This window comes from Myotis davidii, unplaced genomic scaffold (genome assembly GCF_000327345.1).
Source record: "Myotis davidii unplaced genomic scaffold, ASM32734v1 scaffold142, whole genome shotgun sequence".
Lineage (NCBI taxonomy): Eukaryota > Metazoa > Chordata > Mammalia > Chiroptera > Vespertilionidae > Myotis > Myotis davidii.
Window position 1 is genome coordinate 4544753 of NW_006294400.1, and position 23028 is coordinate 4567780.

Sequence of the window (23028 nt, forward strand, 5' to 3'; positions counted from 1 at the left end):
CGCACCAGGTTTCCCTCCTAACGACAAAAGCCCAGGCCCCGGCTGCTGTTAGAATGTTACAGAAAGTAAGCAAAGGGAGGAGTCCGTCCTCAGGCCGGGGACAGATGGGCCTCACTGGTCAGATCTGCGCCCCACAAGCCATTGCTTCCCTCCACGTACATGTGAGCATTAAGAAAACCCCCTTTTCATGATACAGTTATTCTGCAAATAACTGATTAAGCTCGGGTTTTGATGCTGTTGTTTAAAGGTTCACTTAAACAATCTAGATCTCTCTCTCCTTCCCTGCCACCTCCTCCCTGTCCTTTCTTTCCTGGATGGTATCTGAAGCAGACTTTCTCCTCCTTCTCCTCTTCCCCCTGCCAGCCTTTTCCAGAATAGCTTCAGGAGGTAGTGCTCTATAGAGTGTCAGTACATTTCAGGTGACACAGATGGTGAAGGCATTTTATAGAAACGTGGTTGTCACCATAGGACTGTTGACAGATCCATTAGTGCTCCCTTTTCAATTTTCACTTCCCCCTTCCGTCTTACAGCTCTCTCCAGACCTGATACTTTGCCATGGTGCTTGGAGGAGCTCTTTTGTCATTGAAACTAGCATTGTTCAGTGCAGACAGGACCCGGTCTTCTGCGGAGCTCCCAGCTTCCTTTCTCGAGCTAATGTCGGATTTGGCTCCCTCTGACCCCCTCACTGCTGTAGGAAATATTTCCTGGGCTTTCTTGTTCCCCTCCCTCGGCCCCCCCGCAACCCCACCCCCCTGCAATGGCAACATACTTATGTGGCTCTCACACACGTCTAATGCAGACACATCAAGTTTGGTTTCTGCTCTGAAATTGAAGCAGTTCCCAACAAAGATCCAATTTTCAAATGTACTGGATTGCCACCTGGCCTCCTCTAGCTGCATAGCAATGGTGACCTCGCAGATATAATCAAGAACCCAGTCTTGCCCTCTGTGCTCTCGCCTTGGGTTTGAATTGCAAATAGAAAATGTGGGGCCGACCTGCGGAGAGGTCACCATGGTATGTGAAGGGTCCATCTCTAATATGACTGAGCAGGGCCGCTTCTCCATCCCTTGTTCATTTGTGCTGTCGATTTTCAAAGCATCTGAAGCGGGAGCTTTCAGGGTATCCGTGTGACCACTGGCAAATAATTGTCATAGATACTGTAGCGTGGTTTTACTCACACCTGCTCTGCTTCAGCCCAACAACAAAAAAAGGAGGATGGCTAACACATTTCTCTGGGTAAATGGAGCAAGGTAGTCAAGTTCTTCCACAGCTTGGCCTCCTTTGAAGTCTGACTTGCTCAAAATTAGGAAGAAGAGAAATGGCAAAGATGCTACCCAGGCGTTGCTTCCTAAAGGGAGGATAGAGCACTTCCCATGCCCCACACCCCAGCTTCTCCTGCCCGACCTGGATAAGAAGGCCACCTGGTGGGGCGCCTGATTGTCACCAGATTGCACCCAGTCACAGCACCCTGCAGGCTGGCATCAGAATGCCCTGTTCCTTCTCACTTGCAGGGCAGTAAGGTCTCCATTACAGTATCAAAATGATTTCATCAAATGGGTCCATTTCACGGCCGCTTTTAAAGTTTCTAAATCTTTGATCTTTCTAAATCTTCAAAAGATTCATCAAGCTTGTTAATTTAGTTTCTTTGATTAAAAGGAGCAGACTCACCACTGGGTTAGCAAAGGCTTGAGACTCTGGCCCAATGTTCCCTAGTGTATTGAAGGGAGTGAGTAAGCACGTGGCGGGGGCAGGGAGATCAGGTAGATACTTGGAGGACAGACATTTTCACACCTTAACACACAACTGTCAGCTCCTGGTCTCCAGACACATTACGCCGCCGTCTCCATCACAGAAATTCCAGCTTTGGCTATTGTTTTGACATCAGTATTCATATTTTAATTTGCATTTGCTGTGGTGTGAAGTAGACTGGAAAAGAAGGGCACCGCCCGAATCCGAAAATGGAGACCAGCAATCTGAGTCAGAGATGGGAAGCCCCCACCTCACACACTCGGGTTCTTTAAACCCCCAACCTGTGGCCAGATATGTGGGCTCCGGAGGCAGACGAGCTAGAGTCGGTGCTGGTTGTATAAGATATTAACTGTGTGACCTTGAGTAATTTACCTCATTTCTTTGAAGCTAGTTTCTCTCATCTATAAACTAGGAGAGATAGAGATTTTTACTGGATTGTTCTAAGGATTAGAAGAGGTAAGGGATTTTAACAGCAAAACTTAGTAACCACTCAGTTAATTAGAGTTTTCCATCCTGTCCAGTTCTCATGCCCCACATCTGGAGCCGCCCGTCCGCCCACACTCCCGGGTGCACATGCCCTAAGGACACGGTTGGCCTGGGATCACCTCCCTTTTGGTCATCCACGCAGCCACCAGAGCAATCTTTCCAGAACTCAGCTATGACCGAGTCACTCCCCTGGTTAAAACCTTTCATACGTTTCACACCTCCCACCTCCTTGACCAGGTGGTTCTTGGAGAGCTCCAGCCGCCAGCCGCCGCTCAACTAGCTGTGCTTCTAGCTCCCGCAGGCTCGGAGCGCTCTGCTCACATCTCTGCCTCATGAAGTCATAGCTTGAGCTTCCTCCATGTCCAACCCACACCAGGCTCCTACCCAAGGCCACAGAGAGCCCTTTCCTCCTCCAGGTTCCTGGCTCCTGCCTTCTCATGGGCACCCTGTCCAAGGACTTAAGCAAATGCTGACCCTGCATCTGGGAGAGAGGCCACCCTGCAGTGGCCTCTGATCTATAGCTCTGTCTAGTGTCTCTGTGTGACCCTTCAGGAAGGAAGATTTGCCCCTCCTGTCCGCTTCTTGATTTTCCTTCATTAAAATGACATTTTGATGGTCAGTGTGTTTTCCGTTTATAAACAGAAAGCATGTTAATTGAAGAAAATTAAACAAATCAGACAAACAAAGAAAATTATCTCATTTTTTAACCTGCATTTTCACTTAACTATGTGCTAAACATTTCCCAGACCACTAACTATTTCTTCCACATGTCATTGTTTTAAATAGGTCCCTAAAATTTTGTCTGAGGGACATATATACATGATTTAATCAATCTCATTGTTAGATACTTAAGTTAGTTTCAATTTTGTCTAGGCAAATATCTTCATAGATAAAACTTTGCAGGAATTCTTAATTATTTCATCAGTATAAATATCTAGAAATTAAATTAATGGGCCAAGGGACATGCACCTCTTTTAGGGTTTTGATATAAATTGTATTCCCACCAGAAGGATCTGAGACAGCTTTTTTCCCATCCCCTCTGCTGGCAGCTTCTCAGTTAGCACTTACACCACAATGTATGTAACCCTGGGTAGCAAGACTTGCTGTTATTGGATCCCTACTATGTGTAAGACCTCTGCTAGCAACAGAGGATGTGAACTGGCCCTATTTCTTTCTTGGCTAGGGCTCCTCCCACACTCTGCTCTCCAGGGAGGAAGCTGTTGTCCTTCCCCAGGTGGAAGGTACAGTGCCAACGTTAATAAATTGGTAGGGCAAGCCTTGGGACTTTGCAAGAAGTCTTTCGCACCTTCAGGTCCTCTAAATAAAATTAATATGCTGCACTACTTTTTGACGCACAAGCACATTTGTATATTGGACACATTTGCCTTCCAAATGTGCAACTCAACTTTACAAAGATTTATTAGAAAACATGTACTCTATTCCAGGCTCTGGGGCAGAGAACCCAAACCCCAAGGAATTCGCAGTCTATAGGGATAAGAAGATAAATAAGTGCCCAGATGGAAGGCATGGCAGCACAGGGCCATGTAAGAAAAGGGGCTTCTGAGAAGGCCAGCACAGCTGATGACTGGCTGAGCACCTCCTGAACCCAGGAAACCTTCATTTGCTGTTAAGGTCGGAAGGGTTTAAATGCCGGAAATCAGACAGCTCTGGGTTCTTCCTCTTTCTAGCTGTGTGGCCTTGAGGAAGTTGCCCTCTCTGAGCCCTGTCTCCTCACCTATAAAAGCATGATTCTCCTATTACCTCTTGGTTGTTGTGGAAACTAAGTGTGATAGTGAGGGCCAAGGGACTGGAAGAGTGCCCGCCAGCAGGAGGTGCTCACCACACGGCAGCTCTTTTTAGACGGTGTGCTTCCCATTTGGCAGGAATAAGGATTTAACTTTCAATTTGCACAGCATTGTAACATTTTTTAAAGCTTCCTCACATCTCATCTCATTTAGCCCATTGTCCCAGTGGCTTTGAAGTTTCCCAAGCAGGAGGTGGTCTCCCCATTGTAAAAATAAAGAAATAGGTTGCAGAGAGATTGAGTGAATTGGAAAGATCAGGCAGCTACTAGGTGGTGAAAAACAAAACCAGAAGACAATGTTTGTATTACCTATAAGCTTAAACTGAGACATTTTCCAAAAAACTACCACGTCCTTTTTTTAGATAGCTCTCTATCATCTTATAATTTTTATCATCATCAGTATCTTTTTACCATGGTACCTAACTGCGCTATTTCTTTTTTTTTCTTTTTCCAGCCAATCACTCACACACACTTTCAATATTTTTCCTAAACAAAAAGTGATTTTTATTTATTATTTATTTTATTTTATTTTTTTACTGTTTGGCTTTACTCAACCCCTTGTGTCTGACCTCTGGGTAACCCCACTGGATCCAAAATCCCCCTTTTGCCCTTTGTTACTTTCTGGCACAGAAGGAGCCCCTCCCCATCTTTGTTCCACTTGACCTGAGCACCTTAGGGCAGCCCCTCTCCAAAAGAGCCATTTCTAATTGGCTGTCGGCAACCTCTCTCATCACTGAGCCTCAGCCAGGCTAAGATTTGTGGGCCGCTTGATGTGAGCCCTGCCTGCCAAACCAAGAGGTACTCATCCCCCGTGTTGTTATCAAGAAGTATAGAGACTGCAGCTGGATGTGTGGGTTGACTTCACACACACACACACACACACACACACACACACATTCCTATAGCTTATTGAGTACCATATACCGTCCATTATTAATGCTCTAGGCGCTTTTATGTTACTTTACCCTTTACTCCTCATAGCTACCATATCCCCATTTTACACATGAGGAGACTGAAGTTCATAGATGTTACATATGTTTCATCCCTAATGCATTATTATTCAGTAAGGGACCCCGTTCCTCTAAGTGTCCCATTCTCTATCTGGCTAAAAAGTTAAGAGCAATCAATGGTTAAGTCCTTATATGCAAAATTTAATGAGCGCTAAGGTGTGTATTTTGTTCACCAAAATGTGTATTTGTTTTGGTAATTAAAAGAATTGGAATTGTATTTATTATTTCTATAAGTTATTTTTACTTGGCGAAAAATACCAATTTAAGTATATCTTGTTTGTACGTTGATTCTCTGCCTTGCTTCATTGAAGATGAGCAATGTCATGACTTGAATAAATCATGTGGTCCTCCGCACACAAATGGGCGCCACCCACACATCCCCAAGAACCCTGTGCGCCCTCAGCTACTGGCGGCTGCCAGAGGAGCCACCCATTTGGGCTTTTCCTTTCCTTAATTTGACTTTACTCATCAGAAGCACAAATTAAATGTAAATTTAATTTTAAAACATTACTTTGGCAACCTAAATTTTCTCCAAGTCATAGAATCCTAACTCAGATTTCCATCTCTTCATTCTCTGCCAGAAAGATTAGGGCTAAGAAAGAGGGAGCATGAACACATCGTTTTCACAAACAGTAACATCCCCGGTAAACAAATGTGGAAGAAATGTCCACACTCTCAAATAATCAAAGTAATGCAAATTAAAACAACAATGAGGTCTCGTTTTTTCACCTCTTAAATTAGCAATACATATTTAAAATGATAAGGCTAATGAGTACTGTGAAACTCTTAGCGCTGCCATTGCTGGTGGTGGTGTAAATTGGAAAGCAAATTGTTAGAATGAATAAAAAGCCTTAAAAATGGTTTCATCTTTTGACCTAGTAATGTCATTCCTAAAGATTTCTGTTAAATAATCCAAAAGAAAGAAACACTGCGAGTGCATCACTGTGGTGTTTAGGGGGAAAGTAAGAGCATAAATGTTTGCTGTAGTAGGATGGTTTATTAAATAACCGTATGGCCATTCAATGAAATGTCATGTATCCATTAAAATTATCCTTATCATGACTGTGCACACCATGGAGATGCTTATGATATAGGAGGAAAAACAATGTGAAGTTATGCACAGCTGTGATTGCAAGTAATTTTTAAATGTCTGCACGAGGGCAACGTTAATATGTAAAAATGAAAACAGCCCTGTAAAGTAGTAGAATGAAAGGTTTCCTCCCCGCAGTTTGTGAATTACTATGTTGTCTTTGTAATTTAATGTCCATGGTTTGGGTTTCTCCAGCCCTTAACAGTCCAACAGCCAACTTAGCTTTCCAGTTCCTTCATCGCTAGCAGGAAGATGGGCTCTAAGTGACCCAGAGGGAGTTCCATGGCCTGGCTCTGAGCCTTGAGGTTGGGGGGAGCACCTGTGCTCGGGGCAGGTGCCAAGACCCCGTCACCAACTCCCGGCTGGCTTCTCCCTGCAGGACATCACCGAGAATGGCTGTGCCCCCACTTTGGAAGAGCAGCTACCAAAGACTGTGCCGTCCCCACTGGTGGAGGCCAAGGACCCCAAGCTCCGAGAAGACCGAAGGCCAATCACAGTCCACTTCGGACAGGTATGTGCCCTGGCCTCTGACTGGTCTGGGTTTGGTTTGCTTTGCTTTTCAGCAGAAGCTGTGGCGCATACGGCCGGCGCTTTTCCGTTTCAGCTCTCTTTGCTAAAACAATCCCATAGAGTTTGCACATCTTCCAGTGTTTATTTGGAGCAAACATGTTTTGAAGGGGGGATTTTCAAAAACTTTGAGGAGACAGCATGGCTCTGGTCATAAACTCCCTGAACTCTGGAATGAAGTCATTAAATGCAGCTGCCGCCTCCCACCCCAGGCACTTCTTTTAAGGTGCCTCTGTCAGCTAAGCATCTCATTAGAACACTTTAGCATCCCAGGCCTTTCTTTGCACCTTCAAATGAAAGGCAACAAGCGAAGTCTTAAAAAAAATCAATTAGGAGTTCTTTATTAATGTACTTCCTGAAAATCAATATCGGGAGTCCTCCTTCTCACAGTAAACACTGCACTACTGTTCTAGGGCCCGATTCTGTAGCCAACTATTTCAGCGACCTGAGTGAGCATTTGAAAATTTGACTGTTTGATTTTTTTCTCTCTCAAGTAAAATATTATACTCTGTATAGGAACTGAATTTTTTTTTATCCATATCTTATCGGTGCTTATATTTTTGGTTGAAAAAGATTGTGTACCCTCTACTACTCTTGATTAGCAAAAGTCATAATTTTTTGGTTTCTAAGAAATGGCTCCATTAACAAGATATGACTGTAATAAGAATCTGCAAGGTTATTTAATCTTAAATCACCTGATTCTTTAGCCATTGATTAGATGAGGCATAATTTAAATAGTCTTTATGATTTTATTTTAAATATGATTGCTGTTTTATCACATAAAGGAGCTAGCACACATTTAAAATGTTTGTTTATAACAGACACTTTATCAAGTGCCTACCGAGTACCTGGCATAGAGCTATTTAGAAATTAAGGGAACTAATTGTTGCTGTGGGTTATGATTGTAAGGTGTGAGTTTGTTAAAACATAAGAATCTTCCTCTGTAATCAATGTTTTTAGATAATATATTCATACATCTTAAACTTGGAGAGGTTCGCCACTCTTTTTCTGATTTTACACTTAAAAGGGATATTATAAAAATTTAAATAGAGCATAAGAGAGAAGTGTCCATGGGGCAGAGCTCATTTGCTTAATAATTCTCTTCAAATTTCGTTGATGTTTGCACCCCTGAAGAGCTGCCTCATCACAGCTCAGGCCCCAGCTCCCTGGCTCGGTTTGTTGAAAGCCGGCCGTTGTCGCCAGCGTGGCATTCCAGGGCCAGCTTCCTGCCTTCCTTTGTCCTCATTCCTGCACACACGAACCTTCCCATGAAAAGAGCCCCTTGCTGGAGTTTGGAGCCCATTACAGAGAAAGGGGGCGGGGGAGAGGGATTTCATGGTGTTAAACATTCCATTTTCGAAACACAAAAAAGGAGGCCCTGTTTGAAATGGAGAGAGACCTTCTTTCCATTTCAGGAAGAAGTAGAGATGCTTTAATGTCATTCCCAGCTAAATGCAGAATAAGAGTGTGTGTGTGCGCGCGCGGATGGGGGACAAACAATTAAAAAAGCCACCCCAAACTCTGTTGAAATAAGAGCTGTCTGTGCCTTCACAGGTCTGTAAACTGGAGAGGATGAAAGTGGCTTTTTTCCCTGTTTGTCACCTCCCTCACGTGGCTGCCAGCATTATGCAAGTGTACAGGAAGGCAGGGGTTTTTTTAATGCATGCATGCGGATTAAGGTCAAGCCCTGAGTATCAGCCATGCAGCGGGCTCTCCCTTACAGCTGCAACCGCAGAGCCTACCCGCAGCCGCGAGATGCCTTAATTGAGACGTGCTGTCAAAGTGACAAACACATTTGCATACAGTCTACACTCTATTTATTTTCTCTGGGAAGGTCCACAGTCTGCTGTTGGTTGAACATTCCTAATCAGTTTGCTGTAAGTGAACTGCCTGCTAGCTCACTTGTGCCGCCACTGCTTCTTCATTAGCTGACAGATTAGCTGCTGGGGGGATGGGCCGGGAAACGCAGGCCCTTTCTTTTAACTCTTTCCAGCTTTGCCCCCAGCAAGGCTGTCCTTCAGTCCTTCCCCTGGTTTGATGGGCCGTTGACCAGAACAGATAGCGTTTCAAGAGCACCTGCTACTGGCAGGCCTGAATTTTAGGGGCTTGACATTCTTCTCAAAGAACCATCTTTTGGGTTCCACTTCAGAAATTCTGCCACACTCTCCTCCCATCTGCACTACTTTTTCATTTGATATTTTCCTTTAAACAGACTCAGACCCGCCATCTACACTTTAGCCTCCTCTTAAGCGATGACGTTGGTAAAATCATAGGGTTGATATACTAGTCCAAGTTTTTTCTAAGGCATATAAAAAATTTTTTCTAAGTGCCTATCCATGTATCACCTAAACACTCAGCCCCAACAGTATACATTCTCCTCTGGAAACATGTGTCCCCTCTGCTGTAGCCCTTGGAGGAAGGGATCATTACCCGCATTTTGTGGTCCCAAAACTAGAGCTCAGGGACGGTCCGAAGGGACCTGCCAGGGCCACATCACCAGCTCGGAGACACAGGACAGTCCCACGGTAGCACCCTCGCCAGGCAGAGGCTTCAGGGAAGAGCTGTGTGCCTCTGTCTCTGCAGATCTCGGAACTTGGCACATACTCTGCGTCTCACACAGCCTTGTAATTATTGCCTTAGTGCTTGTCATCTTCCATAAGAATATGAGCCTCTGGAAAGTTCACTGCAGAGCTTGGTAATCAGTAAACATCTTGGGATTTTATTATTGATGTGGATTTTTAGATTGATTAATAAGTGATTGATTATGAGGTACTTGCTATGTGTCCAGCAAGGTTTTTTGTTTGTTTGTTTTATTCCAGTTGTTATGTTTATAATTCTGTTCATTTGAGGAAGAATGATTATTCCATTAGTAGCCAAAAACTACTTCAAAATCTCTTTCCACAAATAAAGATGTTGCAAGTGGGAACATCTTTGTATTATAGGAATTTAGAGCCTCTCTCATTTTACGTTGTGTTTTTATGAGCTCTCATGGTCTAAACCCCAGAAAAGGAGGGGTGGGGAAAGGGGCAGGGACAATAGGGGCACCCCATGCTCCCAGGATGGAACACCCAGGGAGGATGGGAGCCAGGAAGAGAGCAGTTGAGGAGAGGAAAGGCCTGGCGTCCCTCGCTTATATCAAATAAAGCAAGGCTTTTAGCTGTAAAAGAGACTAAGCTACATAACCAATGCAAAGAATGAACTTAATTTGGATTTTTTTAAGACATTCTTGGGGAACTTGGAAGATGTGAAGATGGACTAGGATGTTAGGTGATATGATAGATGTATTGTTAGCATCATGGTTGTTAGGGATTTATCTTCATTCCTAAGAGGTACCCACTGAAGTATTTTAGGGGTGAAATAACATGGAGTCTGAAACTTGCCTTCAAATGGTGTGGCCAAAAAATTACACACGTGCCAGCACACAGTCACAGACACACACAGATCATTCACAGAGAGAAAGCAAACATAGTCCCCGTGCCCCCAAATATTTCACTGCTGAGAGGCACGTCCGTGGAGGCAGTGGGTAGAGAGGATGAAGTACAGATTCTAGAATCTAGTATTGGGGGTGTCAGGAGCCAGTCCAGCTCAAAGACCACAAGCAGGACCTATACTTGGAATCTGTCAGTTAGGGTACTTTGGGTTGCAGAGACATAAAATCCAAAAGAAAAATTGTTGGCTTCATGTATGGCTTGATCCAGGTATCAAGTTATGTCAATCGGGCCCAGTTTTTTGCTACATTTCTTGGCTTTGCCTCCTCTACTGGAGCCTCTGCAGGCAGGCTCTCCCTTCTGGTGGCAAGGTGACTGCAGCGGCCTCAGACTACATCCCTCCAGGTGTCAGACCAGCAGGAGAGTGAGTGTCACTTGCTGGTGACTTCCACACCAGGCATGGGATTCACTCATTAAACCAACTTTGATCAGACACCCACCTCAGAACCAAACATCGTGCCAAGTCTCCGTGTACCATGGGCAGGCCCTGCCTGAGGCACATACCTAAGAGGTGAAGGCAGGGTGGCTACTAAAAAGGAAATCAGGAGATTGTTATTAAAAGAAGGGCAACCAATCAGATTGAAAACTGCACAGAGGCCAGAGAGGAGATGCTAGCCCAGCTTTTGTTCTCTTGTCTGATAGCGGACAGGTTTACACCCAGAGCTGTGGAAATCATGAAACCAAGAGAGTAGGCATGGCTGAGAATCAAGGTCAGAGGTCACCCAGGGCACCAGATAGAAAGGGGACTGAAGAATAACGACAGGTCAGGGCATGGCAGGGAGGTCAGGGCCAGAGGTCGCAGGTTATGGCAATGAGCACAGTTGCCTATGATCGCTTCTGGGCATGGAGTGTGACAAGTCAGCCGAGATCAAGGGCCCAGGGGTGGAGAAAGAGCCAAGACGCTCCCTCACTCATTCAGCAATCACTGGTACCTACTCAGTGCCGTGCCTGTGAAAACAGGGGTGACAGTAACATGGTCCCTGACTTCAGGGAGCCCACAGTCCCGCAGCGGGTGGTTTAACTTAATCCTGTGATGGAATCCATCTAGTGGTTCTGAAAGGCACAGGTCTGTGCTGTGTGATCCTGCCACAGGGCATCTCAGAGTTTCCTTTTCCTTTGTTATAAACTCCAACCAGTTTGGTCCTCGGAGTGATTCCCTGCCAGCATGCTCAGGGGTGCCCACCGCCTCGTCACTGCCTTGCTGGAGAGCAGTGCAGATAAACGCAGTATTTCATTAACACCTTGCTCTTCAGCAGCTTCAAGGACTAGGCTGAGAGCTCATTCTCCTAGGATGGCCTCAGGTACCTGGGGATGGTTCTGAACCTGAGACCTAACACGGCCACAGCTCGAGCCTGTTCTCGGATGGGTGGCAGCTGGCTTCCTGCTAAAGCCCCAGAATTCCCGTACCTGCCCACGCAGTCCCCACTGCTTTCTCCACTGGCTGCAGGAGAGAATTCTTGCCTTTTGGATCAGTCCTTTGGCCCAAGGTATAGTCTCCAGAAAGACCCTAGTGAAGTGCACAGAGGAGTGGAAATGGGGCTGGCCAGCTGGAGCCCGGCGGAGGATGCAGTGTGGAGTCCAGCAGGGTGGGCGGTCTGAGCCGGGCTGTGTGCTGGGAGCTGTGTTGAGTCCTCCTTCCTTTAGGCAGAGTGCCCACCCCCACCCCCCAGACTCTGTTCGGCCACACCTGTGCCTTCTAAGCACCACCCCTGTTCTAGCAGCTCCCAGAATCTGCCCTTCACCCTTCCGGTTTCACGAGCCTCCCTCACTGCAATGTCTTCCTTTGTCCTTGGCCTTCCCCAAACCTGCCCCATGCCAGTTCCACCACTGCGTCAACGACCCTCATATTCCTGGGTCGCGTGTCACTCTTCTCCACTGGTCTGTGAGGCACAGAGGGCGTCAAAAAACATCAGCAAGGACTGAGATAGGTGGGAATGTGGGTCCCTCTTCAGGATTCCCTCCCTGGTCACAGACCATCCTTAGAAGAATTTACCCAGCCTTCAGCGTCCCCACAGCCAGGTGTCCTTACTCTTCTGTTCCACTTGACAAAATTCCGTCATCCTCTCAGGTCCGCCTCAAGCACCCTTTCCCCCAAAAAGCCCTTCTTTGCTCCTCCAGGCAGAGCCATGCCCTCCCTGCCCTGGGCAGCACTGTCCCTATGCCTGACCTACAGTCCCTCATCTCTCTGTCCTCACACACACGGGGCCTGGCACTGGCGAATTGCTCAGTGAGAATTTGGGGACGACCGAGTGGTGAGTGAGTTCACGAAAGGGTGAATCATGGGACAGGGTGTAGGCAGCTCTGCACTCCTCGTGCTGTGAGCAGCCCATCCGTTCACAGAGCAGGAGAAACTACAAAGGGGCAGCTGTGCCCTGCGGTGCCCGTGCGTGCGTGTGTGAGTGACAGGCCTCCGACGTCCCCAAGTCTGTCTGCATTCACACTGTGGCAGCAGGGGCTCTGCCAGAGGACTGACCAGAGCCTAAAACAGCCTTCCTTCCAAGGCCTGTGCTGCAGCAGCTCGGAATCCAGCTCCCTGCCAGGGAGACAGTGAGCCCAGCAGGACAAGAGCAGGAAATCTGATTCAGTGAGACCGGAGGAGGCCTTTTCCCCGATTAGAATTCTCTGTGCCAAAGGTGGGGAGTTTATCGCAGTAGGGAAGAAGAAATAAAACATAAAATGTTGAAAATAAATTATGTCCCGCAAGCAAGATCCTCTGGGAGAGTCAGCTCGGAGTCAGTGGCTTTGCAGGGAGTCCTTGCCCTGTGGCCACAGGACTGCTGTGCCAGGAGCTGCCTGTCACGGTGCCCCATCAATCCCTAAGCCCCTCTGAGCACTCGGTAAGTTATTAACCTGCCTGTGCCCAGGGGAAGGGATGACAAGAACTGAGAGATGGCAGGATGAGGAGAGACAGATGGATTGGGTTGGTTTTCATTATAATGTAGACCTACTGTGTATGAGCCAGGCCCCTCCACAAACATCATCTCACTTAATCTTCTCAACAACACTGTACAATCAGTGCAGTTATTATTATCCCCAGAAAGCTGATGCTCAGAGAATTTAAGCAACTTGCTCAAGGTCACACAGTGCAGAGCAAGAATTCCAAACCAGGTCTATCTGATGCCGGAACCTGGACTCTCCCCTTGCTCAGCCCCTCTCATCAACCCTCCCCATCAGCCACACCTTGGTTCCCGAGGCATCTCGTTGTGGCTGCCCGTTTTGGGGGCCTGCTTCGAATCCAGCAGTGTGGCTTAAGTTGACTGCGGAGATCAAGGTCACTTTGTTCTGCTTCTCCCTCATTCCTGGCTGTAGCTCATGGCTCCTGTCTGGACTTGGGACTTTGCTTTCTCCCTAGAATAAACCTAAAGGAGCCCGGGATTCTTTAATATGGGGCGGGGGGGCGGGGGGCCGCAGTTTGAGAGCGGCATCCATGCTGCCCCTCTGAGTGCCTGCTGGGGGCTGAGCAGCATTCTCAGCAATGTCTCCTTTCTCACTGCATTCTCTTCCCCAGAGTGGTGCAGCTGGGACTCTGCCTGCCCCACTATTCCATAGAGTCCAGGGCCTTCCCCTAACCTCACTGCCAACCCCACCCTCACCCCTCCATCCCCGATGGTAAGATGGATTCTGCTTCTCACCTGGGACAGCTGGGCAGTGATAGCGGCTCCCTGGCAGCAAAGGCTGCCGGCCAGAGTCCTGCACACTTGATCTGAGATTGCACTGACCCTGACCCTAACTTATGTCATTGTTTCTACTGGGTTAGTTTTATTGTTGATCCGCTTAGTTCCGTGTTGCCCAGAATATTGTATCCCATTTTATTTATACTGCAAAGGATTTTTAAATGTAGTAACATATGAAAAGAGAATATATAAAAGAGACTTGCCCCCAAGGGATTGTTGCTTATATCCCACTTAGAATGCAGAGTGTGATGGGCATTCGCATTGTCTGTAAGCACTTTCAACTGCGTTTCTGTGATGCTGCTGCCCTTCAGCCACATGGTTCCATGGTTCCAGCCACCTCCTGGCCCACCCAGGGATGCCCTGTCCCAAGCCCCTTCTAGGCAGGTGCCTGTGTGCACCTCCTGGAGAGGGTGACAGTGAATAATTCCAAAGGGACAGGAGGTCCCGCCTTGGTGAGATGGTGCCTTGAGAAGCCAGGAGACATGACTTTCAGGTGTGCTGACCAGGGGACTGTTTTCTGCAGAGACCAGGAGGAAGAGGGAAGCCTTGGCCCCAGGGCTGTCTCCCAAACACCTTCCATTGCCCAAACCATGAGACCACTAAGAATTCTTCCCCTGCTGCCCTCTATCTTTGTGGTTAAAACTCCTGAAGTCTTCGCGCTTTAACCAGGCAGAACTCTGAGCTATTCTTTTATGCTCTCATTAATTCCTTCCTTCACTTATTCAACATGTAATGAGGCCCTAGGATCACAGAGGAATGTGATGTGGTCCTGCCTTCATGGCACTCGTTGTCTGGCATACAGTTGAGAAATCATTTAGAAAGAGAAAGACTAATGGACATAAATGTATTGGCTGGAGAGGTGCCCTAAGGCTGTCTGGAGGAACCAGGGCAGACTTCTCAGAGGAGGTGACGTTTCTGCTGGATCTTGAAAGATGAGTTGTTTATCAGGTGGAGCCAGAGGAGGCATTCCAGGTAAAGAGAATGGCAAGTGTGAAGTATAGGACAGTCTGACTCTTCAGACTAGTGTGGAAAAGCAAGAGGCTGGGAGGCAGCTGGTGCGGTCCGGGGGCTGAACTGCAGAGGTAGGCAATGCTAGGTCCTGGGGGAGCTTGAGACATGTGGGTGTCAAGGAGCCAGTGAGAGATAATTTCTGAGGGATTGGCATTTTGGAACTCCCTCTGGAGCCACCACCCTTGGGAAGGGGTGGAAGTAGGTGAGGCAGCAAGACCACTAATGATGCTGCTAAAGTTCAGGCAAGAGCTAGAGGGGGCCTGACCTAGGACTCTGCTTATGGGGGTGAAAGTGAGGGAAAGACTGGAGACAGACCCAGGAGACCAAATGCACAGACCTTGGTGGCCTGCAATGCCCTCCGTGGCAGCTGTGGAAGTGTGCTCTGCATGGGCGAGGCGGACACTGGCTTCATTTCTCCTCCTCAGCCAACTTGCTCTAATGAGGTCTGAGGTGCAGCCCATGACGAGGGAATGTCCACTGGGGTGCACAGGGCCAGTGGACACGTCCCTCTGCAGCCAAGGTGAAAGGCTGTGCTGAGGGCAGAGTGGCCAGCTTGGAGGAAACTGGGTACAGTGACCCGCATGGACCTGCTTTTGCCCCAGGGCTATCTGCCAGCCAGCTTCCTTGTTTAGAAAAGCATATTTTTATTGAATTCAGAGAGGAAGAGAGATGTAGAGCGAGAGACAGAAACATCAACGATGAGAGAGACTCATTGATTGGCTGCCTCTGCATACCTCCTATTGGGGATCAAGCCCACAACCCAAAAATGTGCCCTGACAGGGAATTGAACCGTGACTTCCTGGTTCATAGGTCGACACTCATCCACTGAGCCACACTAGCTGGGTACCACCTTTCTTTCTATATTCTGTTCTGAGTTCTGTAACCAGGGTACCCAGAGCCTACTCCACCCCTTGCCCCCATCCCAGGGTATGCAATCTTATGGCTCCTAGTGTCCAGGTTGGCAGCTCTACAGCATCCCAGGTCAGTTCCGCCAAAGAAGATGTACAGTATTATGCTAAACCAGCTTTACGGGCGGCCCCTTAAAATGCAAGCCTCTGCCCATGATGGATGGAGAACATCCAGTTGTTGAGCCAACCACTTATGTTGTTGCAAACCTGCGAGAACCACACACAGGCATCGTTAGGCCTGTTAAGCCAATGACCCCATAAATAAACAGCAGAGCGTGTCTTGGTGCACCAGGGCTAGACTATGGAAATAGAAGCACTGTATAAATCACACACATTTACAAAATAAATATATCAGTGCGTTAGTGTATGCAGCCGTAACCAAATCACCTAGTGTAACAACCACGAGAAGCTCGGAGCGCCTGCCAAGCGATCGGCTTCCATCCATCCGTGTGCATCAGCATTGGAAATGACCGTCGAAGGGAAGGGGGTCCTCCTGCCCGCTGACCTTGAGGCCTTTGGGTTGAGGCAAGTGGTGAGTTTGCAGGTGGGCACCCTCACACACAGCTTTCCTGCCACGGTGTGAAGCTCACCGTGGCCGTGTGTTCCTACAGATGTCTTCAGGTCTGCCGCCAAGCAGAAGGCTGATTAGCACCAAGTTGCAGATGTAATGGGCTGCACCTACAGGGTGATGGCTGGCTGGCTGGGGGTGGGGCAGATTTTCTAATGATGCAGATTTGCTTTGGCTTACGCAGGGAAGCAGTGAGTTGACTTTCCCAGTGACTCTCACCAGAGCCCCGTAACTTTCAGCCTTTCACCCTAAAGGCAGGGCTGCATCTTCAGAAAGTCGGTTCCCTGTCTCCGCTGCCCCTGTCTGCGCTCTGAACCCCACTGGGCATCTGGCTGTAACATCTGGAGCTCCAAAAGGCAGCTGACAGAATGGCCACTGGAGTGGGCGCCCCTCCCCTTGGTTGTAATGGCACAATGCTAGATTTCAGTATTTTAAATGAAAAATATATGCAGTTAGCTGTGCGCTGACAGTGTCCTTGAGGATTTGACAGTGAGATTTTCCAGCAGTTGGTCTTCGTTAGGATCCTGGCGGTGTTTAATAAGGCAGTCGAACTGCTGGCACCTTGGGTTCCTGTTTGTTCTCCGAGGGCTCTGGGGCTGCTGCGGTAAGCACATCGACCAGAGCTGATCATTACAAGGGCGTACGCCACCATGAATAAAAATGTCACACGTTTTCCCATCTCACAGCGGTACAAAATGTCAGGCCTGTCAAACACACATTGCGGGGAGCTGTGTGCAGTCCGTACAAATTGGAGAGCTGCATATTCCCCCAACCTTCTGATATTCTTCATTTGAAGCTGAAGAAAAACAGTTGTTAACCTATTAGCTAGGATTTTAAACTCTGCTGAGGCGGCGGAGGGTAGACTTTGACACAGATAGAAATGTATTCCAGGGTCCAGGAATTTTAAAACCAGGTTCTCCATCCATTTGTTCCGAGGGGAGGAAAAAACCCCTGTGTCTAGTGAACCTGGCTAGCTGACTGCCTGTAACAGACACACTGGAGAAAGTTGGGATATTTCACATCTAAGCTTCCTATTGCTTCCCACTTTTGCATTCCATTCAAAAAGTCTCTTGCTTCTTGGGATGGCCCTGGGGCTCAACCTGTTAGACCAGAACACCTCCAGGTTGGGGTTTTTCCTAATCAAAACAGCCAGAAATGCTGCCAGTCCTGTGGACAGAGTGTCTTGAGTGACAGGGACAAGGACTAGTGGGTCTGGACCAAATGCTGGGCGATGGCCTTACTGATAATTTGATGTGTGTTTCAGGCAAACATTTACTTTGCATTGACTAAATGTTGGCCTTGTGCTCAGATATGAACTAGGCACAATCAAGGAGCCCATCATATTCGGGGAGGGACAGAAGAAAGAAGCCCGGCTCTGTCGAGCCAGGAAGAGAGATGAGCAGGGTCCATCAGGTAGGCAGGTGCAGGAAGGGCACCCAAGACAAGCACGTGCATTGTGAAGGGCAGCGGCACTTGAGGGGCAGGGCAGGGTCTCTGTAGGCCTGAAGGAAGTGGCTGCTTGTGGTGGGGTGGGACGTGGGTCTGGTGGAGCAGAGACTGGGTCTTACGTGGCCTGCCTGCCAAGGACTATCTATAGGGACATGACCAGCGCCCCAGGCTGGCCCCAGGTGGGACCCAGGGACCCCGGTGGCAGGGAGAGCAGTGTGAAGGTTCTCATGATCCCGGACTCCCCTTCCAGAGGATGCTGAGCGATCCTATCTGTACAACTGCAAAATCGGGAAGATTCTTACTTTAATTTCCTAGTGGTGTAATGCTCGGGGTGGACACCGTAACGGCGATGATAAATTAGCCTTGGTTTTGCTGAGCTGGCCCTGGCCCTCACATGCAGCGAGCAAACCCTCACCAGTCAGGACGCAGGCCTGGCGAAGGGCAGGCAGCTGCAAAGACAAACCTTTCTGTGTGGTCAGAGTAGACTTGGCAGGACAGAAAGCTCAGAGGCTGTCGGGGAGTGTCCCCGGGAGAGGAAGCCACCCTCAAGCCCGAGGGGTTAAGTTTCAGCACCTGCCTTCTGCTGTTTGTGGATCGGGTCTGATGGAACAAGCAGGACTTCTGGGTCAGACATAGCTGGGCTTGGATCCCGCCTGTACCACTTGTGACCTGTGAGGCCCGGACATGTGAACCTCAGCTTTTTCATCTGCCAAATGGGTGTTGTACTTTCCCTGCAGGGTTTTTGAGACTGTTAAGAGTCCTGCTGTACAGTGCTTCTAGCACAGGCCCTGCTACATAGGAAGTGCCAGAGAACAGTAGCCCCTGCTGGTATCAGAGGGGATCATGCCTCCCAACATCGGGAAGCCCTTCCTCAATCCCCCACCTCCTGGCAATGTCACCCAGCCACCCTTGACGGCATCCCAGATGGCTGCCCTGGTGTAGGTAGCAGCAGTGCGTACCCTCCTCCCGCTCCTGTCTGGGCAGAGAATGGCAAGCGTCAGCAGAGCTCCCTGCCCTGCCCTGCCACCCGCCGCATCTGGTGCCCGACCTCGGGCCACCAGTGGGATGCCACCTATTCAGATCCAGCAGCTGCACCTGACTGAAAACAAAAGGCTCCCCTCCCCCACCCCCTGCTGGCCCTTCTCCATCCCCCGCCTCTGTCCCCCAAGTGGCTGGGGTCACCCAGCCCCCTCGCAGCCTTCCCTCACAGCTGCCTGGCTGCTTTTGTTCAGCATGTGAACTTCCCCGTCAGCCGAGCTCCTTGCACGGGAAGTAATCAGGGATCTTGACAAGGCTTCAAACCACAAATGCCACTACAAATTAACCAGCACCACTACAAAATACTACTCCTGTCAACATCGGGAGGAGCGCACTGCTCTCCAGGACCAGCCGGGCTGTCCTTTCACTCGCCTCACTGCAAAGAAAGTGCCCCGCCCACCAAAGAGAATGGCCTGCAAGGTGACTGGTGAGCCCATGAACCCTAAGCAGGCCCTCTCCAGAGATGCTGGCTTTCAGGCCCAACAGCAGGTGCACAGCTTTTCGTCGAGGGCCACCTCAGCCCTGAATAGCCCCTTCCAGGTGCTCCTCAGGACAGCAAGCTACATGTGGAACCCTCCCTCTGGAGTCCAACACCTGGACACCGCGGGCCACCCCGCCAGCTTCCTGACCGTGGAGCGCGAGTCTGGGCGGGGGTTTCCCCATCTGCAGAACACAGGTCATGATCGAGCCGCCCTCCAGAGTTTGAGGACTGGCTGGGATATGCTGAGGGTGCTCCAAGATGAGGCCCTTTCCCACACAGGCACCTCCTTATCACCCTGGGTGGGTGGGATGGAAGTTTCTTCCTCAGCATGATGCACAAGCCCATCCTGTGCAGAGCATCCCTCCTGGTAACAGCCTCTGCCCATGCTTCAGGGCCCGAGCATCCAGGGTCTCTCTGGGGGCCCAGGGCCCTACCCAGTGCTGTTGGCACAGAGCAAGTGCTACAGGACCAGTGCCCGCTCGTCCCCAGCCGTCCTGGCTGAAGCTCTGAAGCCGAGGCGAGCATTTGATCCTCCCCAACAAGCAGGACGAAGAGGATTGGAGATAATGACAGGAGTTGGGACAGGCGAGAGCTGTGCCCGAGAGCTAGTTGGGCATTTCAAAGGAGACACTCCACACAAATATGGCTTCAATGCACTCCTTTTCGGAGGCATATCAAAAGAAACCCGCTTTTATTTCCATACCTTGCATAATAGCGGCTCTCCAGTCCCGAGGAGTTAGAGGAGCCTTGCTCTCAGCCCAGAGGCGCTTTGTAAAGCCACAGAAAGCTGCCTTCCCCTCCCAGCCAGGCTGTTTCATGCACAGGTCAGAGCATTGATGTGGCTACTAGCCAGGAAAATTAACCAGGTGAACTCTTTCCTCGTTAAATAGTGACAGAGCTTAATTGTGAATTTTCTCTTTTCCCCTCTCCATTCCTGGCAGCGTATCTGGCTGGGGCACATCCCCGGGACAGAGGAAACCCCAACATCTGTCCAGCCTCCCCATTGTGGCTGCCAGGGCCTCCCCATCGTGGGCTAGACAGGAGTCTGACGGGAAGGGGACAACTCAGAACACCATTCAGACACAAAGGAGCTGAGGCCATCTTCTGGGCTGGCCTCAGAGGCCAGATCTCTCATGCCTCCAGCTGCCACCAAGCACACCCCATCTTCTCCAGCCCTCAAAAGGAGAGCTTCAGGGATCCTGGCTGCCCCCCGCCCCAGGAGGTTGCCTCTCCACCCCAAGCTTTGTATGCATAGTCCTTGGCCTTCGGTTGGTCGTCGTGGCCTCAGGTATCTATGCTCTACCTGCTTCCCCTACCACAGTCCCTGGTTGTGGCCTGGTCTGTCGCCCCACTGACTTGGACATTTCACTTGTGTGGCCCTAGGTAGCACCTGTCCTCCTCCCTGAGCCTGCTCTCCCAGTAGTGACATGGGGATGCTGATTCTGACCTCGAAGGGATGTTGAAGGGAGAGTCCAAGGTGTGACCTCCATGGGGACTGAGTAAATCCATATGTTGGTTCCTTCCTACATACATCACAGGACTCCTGCCCCCGAGATGAGCTCTTCGACCCTCTTCTGAAGGCCTGTCACTCACTGCTATATGTGGCCCTGGGCAAGTCTTTGCCTTCCCTCCTCTGTGAAATGGGGTGACGGCCCTCATTCCAGCAGGAGGAGTCCCCCAGCTACCAAGATTGCTGGTTAGGCCCCAGGAGCGAGGCCACAAGAAGTGCATTGGCTCCACCCACTGTGTAAGCTGCCCCATCCCCGGCCCCCACTGCCCTCAGCCCCGAGTCCGCTCCTGGCAGCGGAGCACTCTCCACCCCGCAGCCCCATGCAGGGCGCCCACTCATCCATGCTGCTCAGGTAATTAAGTTGATATTCCAACAGGACTTCCACTCCTGACCTTTTGGAAACAAGGTGTTTTGCTGCATCAACAAATTAACTGCAAATCAGATGCTGTCCTCATAAATGTGGGTTTCATATCAAATGAGCATACTCACCTGGCCCACACGGCTGGCAGATTTAAACACCAAGGGCCAGGCAGAGGCCATAGAGTCCCCCTCTTCTCTGGGACACCCGTGTCAATCACACTTTCAGACTTCTCCCGTGTTCACATCTCCCAGTAGTCCCTTGGCAAGGGGTTGGGGGATGAGCTGGCAACAGGAGTCCTGGGTAGGCCCCTGTGGCTGGGGTTGCTGTCCAAACATAGACGTCCACCTACCCTCCTCCCATCCATCTTCTACAACAAGGACAGACACGAAGACCTGGAATAGTCCCCTCTCACCACACCGAGGAGAAAATCCACACTTCTTAGGCAGTCAAAGCCCTATATTATGTGACACCCCCCCCGCCACCAGCCCCTCTAAGGTGCTCCCCATCTTCATATTCACCCTCGGTCTAGTCTTCTCAGACCACTGTGGGTCCCCTGTACCAGGCACCTCGGCTCCCTACCACACCATCTGGTGGAAAACATCTTTGAACCTCCACAGACCTCAGCCCCCTTGTCCCCGCGTCAGAGTAGGAGCCCTGGGAGGGCGGTTCACGGAGGTACCCTGTGCCGGTATAGGGCGTACTCCACTGTTCGTTAAGTGAACAAACCAATGAGTCACATGCCTCTGGAAAGCACTGGAAAGAGATGCTCAAATAAGGAAGGGAAGGTGGCAGTCCCCTCTTACCAGCCTTCTCAGGCACAGATCTGACAACAGAGTCTAACTTCAGACAGGACGAGGATTAGAAAAGCCGTGTCAGGAGGACTTCACATGACTTTGGAAATCTGGGTTGACAAGGATAGCACAATGGACTGAGAATACTAGCTCTGTGACCTCAAACTAGTCCCTTCACCTCTCTGGGCCTCCTGTTTCCTCTCTCTATAGCAGGCAAATAATTATTCTCTAACTTGCCTCACCAGGGGATGTGAGGCTCAAAGGAAAGAGGAGAAGTAGAAAAGCTTTGAAAGGGAAACGCATCGTATAAATAGAAGAGATTACTATTAAAATCCAGTCTCCTTCAACAGTGCTTGACTAACAGTGCACTCCCTTGGAAAACCAAGTCCTCGCATCCACAGGGCTACTCTGGGAAGACGTGTGGGTCCAACGGGAGGAGAGGACTGGATGGTCCCATTTCCTCTTGAGGATTCCGGGCCAGAGCCTTCCGTGGCTGTATTACACGCCCGCAGCATCCTCACACCAGGGCTTGTGACTCAAGAGTTATTTCTGTTTTAATAAGAGTCAACTGAGGCTTAGGCCAAGTAACTCACCCAAGTGGCAGAGCCAATACTGAACGCAGCTAGAAAACAACAGAACCAAGATGTGTGCCCATGACTGTCTAACCCAGCCGTGGGCAAACTACGGCCCACGGGCGGGATCCGGCCCGTTTGAAATGAATGAAACTAAAAAAAAAAAAAAAAGACCGTACCCTTTTATGTAATGATGTTTACTTTGAATTTATATTAGTTCACACAAACACTCCATCCATGCTTTTGTTCCGGCCCTCCGGTCCAGTTTAAGAACCCATTGTGGCCCAGTTTAAGAACCCATTGTGGCCCTCGAGTCAAAAAGTTTGCGGGAGTTAATATGGTTTACAGATTCTCAGATCATTGAGCACATCTAAGTGAACAAAGTTCCCAAGACGCAGTGCAGAACGTACCAAGGTCATGGGCGGATTGACCCATACGTAGCCCTCCCTGCCACACTGAGAGGATCCTGCT

The 23028-nt window shown here is 49.3% G+C and overlaps 1 protein-coding gene across 2 annotated transcripts in view; it reads left to right on the forward strand.

Annotated features, from left to right (window-relative positions):
• The window catches only part of DENND1A (DENN/MADD domain containing 1A), a 446857-nt gene that overhangs the window by 394918 nt on the left and 28911 nt on the right, over positions 1-23028 (forward strand). For both annotated transcript variants that reach the window (XM_015567102.1, XM_015567103.1), the window contains one exon: positions 6519-6650. In XM_015567102.1, the coding sequence (XP_015422588.1) occupies positions 6519-6650 (132 nt within the window). The remainder of the gene's footprint in view (positions 1-6518; positions 6651-23028) is intronic.